Raw genomic sequence first — 5,361 nt, 5'->3', positions numbered from 1 at the left:
TTTTTTTGGTCCAGTGCATATTTATGTAGTTGGTTGGAAAGGGCTGAGGAGGGGGGGGGGGGGGGGGGGGGGGAGAGATAATTTAAAACAAAGAATTTTATTTATTTACTTTTGGTTTTTGAGAATGTTTTGCACTCAAGGGAGTCTGGATGTTGCATTGTCTCAGCTCTCTAGTCTGGCTTAGTGCAAGAACGTTCCTATGGGGACTGACTGTTTTTAGTCCCTGTAATCTGAGAACGACGGGGGCGGGGGCGTCAATGCTAATTTATTGTGTACATGATGTGAGGTTGAAATCGTACTTGTGTTGTGGTCAAGGCACTTAAGTATGGGATAAGAGGTCAGAGGTCCAGACCTCTAGTGGTGCGGTGGGTTGTTTGTGAGCCATTTCTAGATTAACATTTTCCTCATTGCCAATGTATAAGTGTTTTACGTTTTGTTATTTGCTCTCCCCCCTCCCCCTCCCCATTCTTTTTGTTTTGTTTTTGTCATGTCTCTTGTTTCTGAATGTAGCGCAGCAATATCCACTAAATGTGCTCAACACTTAGCATGTAGGACATGACATGACACCTGCTAGGCGGTATTTCATTTTATTTTTTTTCGGACAGAGACAACGCTGTTGACGGCCAGGTGCTCATTTTACACCTGAGTACGGTGAGAGAATGTGAGTAAAGAGCCTTTTCCAAGAACTCAACTATGCGCCAACCGAGGCTCCTCAAACCCAGGACCTTCCGATCCGAAAGCGAGTGTCATACCACATAGCCGCACAATATAAAAGTATATAAAAGCACTGGTTTGTGTAGCTTTTTGGAAGTAAATTTTATTTTCTACGTTTCAGGCATGTTTGGTGCTGGTGGGAGTCGAGATAAACCAGGCGTATCGTCCTCAACACCTCCCCAGGATTGGGCCTCATCTCGTCTTCACCGGCCTCCTTCCTCCTTCCCTGGCTGGCCAAGGTCAGAGGCAGAGAGGGAACGAGAGAGGGAGGTGAGGAAGGAGGAGGAGCGGGAAAGGTAAGAAGATTTTGATTGCTGTTGAAAAGACACATTTTTTTTTTGTTTCAGGTTGCATCTCAGTTATGGATGAACTTTCCCTGTTCTGAAGTCTTTTTAAATATCTACTGGGTCTCTTAGACCACAAAATCTGGGAAAAGCATATAGGACTCTTTCAGTCTCTTTGTGCATAATATATACCTCTCGTTAAAGCCATACTGCCGAGGTGACAAATCCCAGTATTTTGCTTTTCTAGTGGTATATGGCCTAAAACTAAAGACAATTTAAAACATCTGAAAAGAAACAATCAATCAGTCGTCCAAAACACAGACAGTCAGATACCCAGACAAGAGGGTAGAGTCCCATAAGGCCTGGGGAGCCAGAGTTAATCCCACGTTTCTCAAGCATTAAACGGACAGCACTGCTGTCTTAAGGAAAATGACCTATTTGCCTATGTAACAGTCTGTATCCTAAAGATGGCAGAGTAGGAATTGAATTGTAACCCCATGGATAAGATGTTAGTCTAGCTGTTGTAAAGTACTTTTCATCAGATCAAACAGACCCTAACTACCTAATCACTGCTAAATCGACAAGGGGATTGGGATGGGGTGGGAAAGGGAAAAAAAAAATGTGAGTTGTACATGTGATCATTATCAGAGTCCCTTTGCTTGCGAGGTGAGTACTCTACCAATTGAGCTATCAGGACCTCAGGAGCAAATAGTAAATTAGTTCAGGGTAAAAGATATTTTCCTTCTACAGTAAAACTTGGCTATTCCTGTGTCAAGGGAAATGTTGGTAGAATATGATGAGTTTGTGTGAAATAAATTGATAAAGAAATTAACGTTATTTACTGTTTGTCTTATCTATCTACCAGAGAGAGAAGAGGATCTCTAGGTCACCATGACCCATCACTAAGACTCAAAGAGGAACACAGAGATGGTCGAGCTGACTCTTCATCCTCCTCCCGCCCACCATCGAGACCAAGGTCGAGGTCACCACTACGTAACGGACGATATGACCTTCACCCCAAACCAGACATCGGGCACATCGATTCCAAAGCAGGTCTGTCATCATTGCCATCGTCATCATCGTTATCAGCCCGAGCAAACACCCCCTTAATGAAACTGAAAGATGAGAGGAGAGAGGATGATCATCTCAACTCGCTCCCAGCTCATCTGATGGAGAGGGAGAGGATGGAGAGAGACCGCATGGAGAGAGATAGATTAGAAAGGGAAAGACTTGAGAGAGAGAGACTTGACAGAGAAAAATTGATTCAAACAGCAGCTGTGGCAGAACGTGCTGAGAGAGAGAAGATTCTTCAAGCCATGGAACATCGAGAGAAATTTCTACAAAGTAGTGGCTACTTAGCAGGGCTTGCTTCCCCTTTTGTTGCTGGAGCAGCAATCCCCCCTCCTCACGGATTTGGCATGTTGGATCGTCGAACTCCTGCAGCAGGATTAATTGGTGCTCCACCTACTGCAGCATACCCATTTTTGGACCGTCCTCCAGGGGTACCACCACCACCTCCAGTAGCAACGTCACTGTGGAACCCATTTGACAAATCTGCTCTGGATCTAGCCCAACGGATAGACATGGAGAGAGAGCGGGAGAGAGAGAGACTGGCTATGCTGACACGTCTCTCTGGCCTCCCGGCTCATTTAGCTGTTCTAGAACAAGAGCGTGTTAAAGAACAAATCATCAGAGAGCAACAGGAGCAGGAACTTCGTCGTCAATATGCAGACAGACTTCCCCATCTCAGTGCAGACCGGCTTCGAGCCGTGGACCCCCTAGCCTTGGGATACTTTCCTAGGGGTTCCATAAGTCCAATGTTCCCTCCAGGGTCTCTCCCATTGGGTAAATCCAACTCTCCGGCCACCCTACCCCCTGGGATACCTCCGCCCCTCATCCCATCCTCAAGCCACCACCTGTCAGGACCCCCACCCTCATCTATCCTCTCTTCCCTGGGCCACCCCCACCCACCACCACCACCTTCCCTCCCTCACCGCCCCCATGACAATTCTCCATCCTCGTCCAGTCACAAAGTCAAAGGTTGCAGTCCTGCAGACAGCACCACGGACATCAAAGACAAACCACGTGATTCCTCTGGCATGGGAGGAGATCCTTAAATTTCTAGACACATCTGACTAGGATTTAATCAAATAAAATAGATTCTACTCCTCATGAAAAGACAACCACCAGTGGTTTGATTTTATGACACATACAAATACACACACACACTCCCACAGTTCTGTTACAGTTCATAGAAAGTGAAGGACAGCGAGTGCCATTTTTGCCATAGTAATAAATATTATCAAAATGAGTTGTGAAATTGAAACATTTCATTAGACTCTCAAAATAATGGATATTTCAATTCCTGAAATAGAGTTCAGTTACTTGTGTTTTGTTATTGTGTCACCGTTCGGGATCACATGATTTGGTTATAGATCAACAAACGCGACACTTGGAACATAAGCAGTGATGGGCTCTAACAACTGAAGACAGTGAACACAACGCCACTGCTTGATACAATCGTAAAGCATTGTAATCGTTTAATGAGTCCAATATTATTCAGCCAAGTTATTATGTACAGCAAGCACATCATGAATAGAAAGCAAGAGAACTCTGGATGTGGAAATATGGACATCTTTTATGATTAATAGCTACAATGACTGACTGACGCATTCATTGCTTCAAAACTTGGTATAAAAAGAAATTGAACTCCGAAAAAATATCTTAGCTAGTTGCATTGAATTTAGAATATTATTCGTACAACTTATTGGATATTTTACGCTTCAGTCAAGTACTCAACGGTTGTGGACAGATAGCTGTTACCATCTCGCACATCTAGATCTACTATCACCTGTGCATAGATTTAGGTGAGAACTGGATAACTGTTTTGTTTTTTTAAAGGATATATATATATATATATATATATATATATATATATATATATATATATATATATATATATATATATATATATATATATATATATATATAGACAAATGAATAGATGAAAGAAATTTTAAAAGGATGTGAAGTGCATTCTTTAAGTGTTTTTAAAGTGAATTGATGTTAATGATTTCACTAGAATCAGACTGCTTGTTTATTGTAGTATGTCGTGGCCACGACCATCTTGTGTAATTGTGTTCAGAGGTACGCCTCATGACCCTAATGTGACCCAACCCCCTCATCACCACTCACTGAAATTGGGGTGAACCAGACACGGAACATCAGGTTAAAAGTCAAAATAATATGAAAACTGGAACTTTGAGGGGTTTTTATTTTATTTTAATGTTAGAGAATTTGCAGCTTGTGGAACTGCAGAGTTGTTCAGACTTAGCACATATTATTACACCAAAAGTATCACTATAATAATATTATCACTCATGTCATTCCAGTACGAGGGAGTGTGTTAAGCAATGTTGATAGATTGAAATCGGTGTTAATCATGACAGATTTAAGTTCAACAATGTTGTTGTATTCCGAACAACACACATATTTAACATTTTGGCCAGAGAATTCATCCTTCACATGTCGATCGATTGAAATCTTTAAAATTGAAATCGATGGCTTGTGTTTTGCAGATTAAATGTACATTTATTATTATTATGATTAAGGCCCCAGGGATCAATCACTCCAAATGTTCATTTCCAGTCCAATCAGGAACAGTCACAGATTACATTGACGAATGAGTGGATTCAAAACTTGTTTTGAATGTTTCCAAACATTCAACGTCCGTCATGTCGTAGTCTTTATTAACTAAAAGCCTGATACTAACCCCCCCCCCCCCCCCCCCCCCCCCCACAAAAAAAAAATAATCATAAAAGGAGGCGAAGATCATTGTCAGTTCTAATCGATAGCTCAGTCAATAGAATCATGTATCCTTGAGCAATTCTAACAACTTACGTTTCCCTTTCGTTTGGTGATCATCGTCTTCTTTTGTGACGTAATGTTTTGGTCCATATCAAGACGTTTAGTTTACGAAGGCGACGGTTATGTCCAGTGGCAGGACAATCCATTACCCTCATCATGTCAAAAACTCAAGCTTGGAACTTTTGTGAAGTCCCAAGTCTTGGGTGTTTTTTTTGTTTTTGTTTTTTTTGGGGTTTTTTTTTTTTTTTTGGCAAGGTCAGAGTCATTTTAATGGATTGTTATTTAATGGACGAGTTTTCTGGCTAAAATATCAAATAGTGTTTGTTTTTTGTTTTTCCGAGTACAGCAGAATAGTTGTATCATGTTATTATAATATGAACCCGTTCGGGTTATGGTTTTTAGGTTGTGAGTGTGAGGTTGAACAATTAGTGGGCACTTTCTAAATGATCTCAAATCAGAACTGGACACATTTGCTGTTGAAATCACGGATGAGGGG

General features: G+C 41.6%; 1 protein-coding gene across 1 annotated transcript in view; it reads left to right on the top strand.

Annotated features, from left to right (window-relative positions):
* The window catches only part of LOC144969265 (uncharacterized), a 187,012-nt gene extending 183,097 nt beyond the window's left edge, over positions 1-3,915 (top strand). The window contains exons 15-16 of the mRNA XM_078908377.1: positions 836-1,010; positions 1,864-3,915. Of these exons, the coding sequence (XP_078764503.1) occupies positions 836-1,010; positions 1,864-3,115 (1,427 nt within the window). The 3' untranslated portion in view covers positions 3,116-3,915. The remainder of the gene's footprint in view (positions 1-835; positions 1,011-1,863) is intronic.
* The last annotated feature ends 1,446 nt before the right edge of the window (positions 3,916-5,361 follow it).

This window comes from Berghia stephanieae, chromosome 3, assembly GCF_034508935.2.
Source record: "Berghia stephanieae isolate SIO BIC M18660-M18661 chromosome 3, UCSD_Bste_1.3, whole genome shotgun sequence".
NCBI lineage: Eukaryota > Metazoa > Mollusca > Gastropoda > Nudibranchia > Aeolidiidae > Berghia > Berghia stephanieae.
The sequence above is the reverse complement of the archived record's forward strand: the minus strand, read 5'-3'. Positions and strand labels throughout refer to the sequence as shown.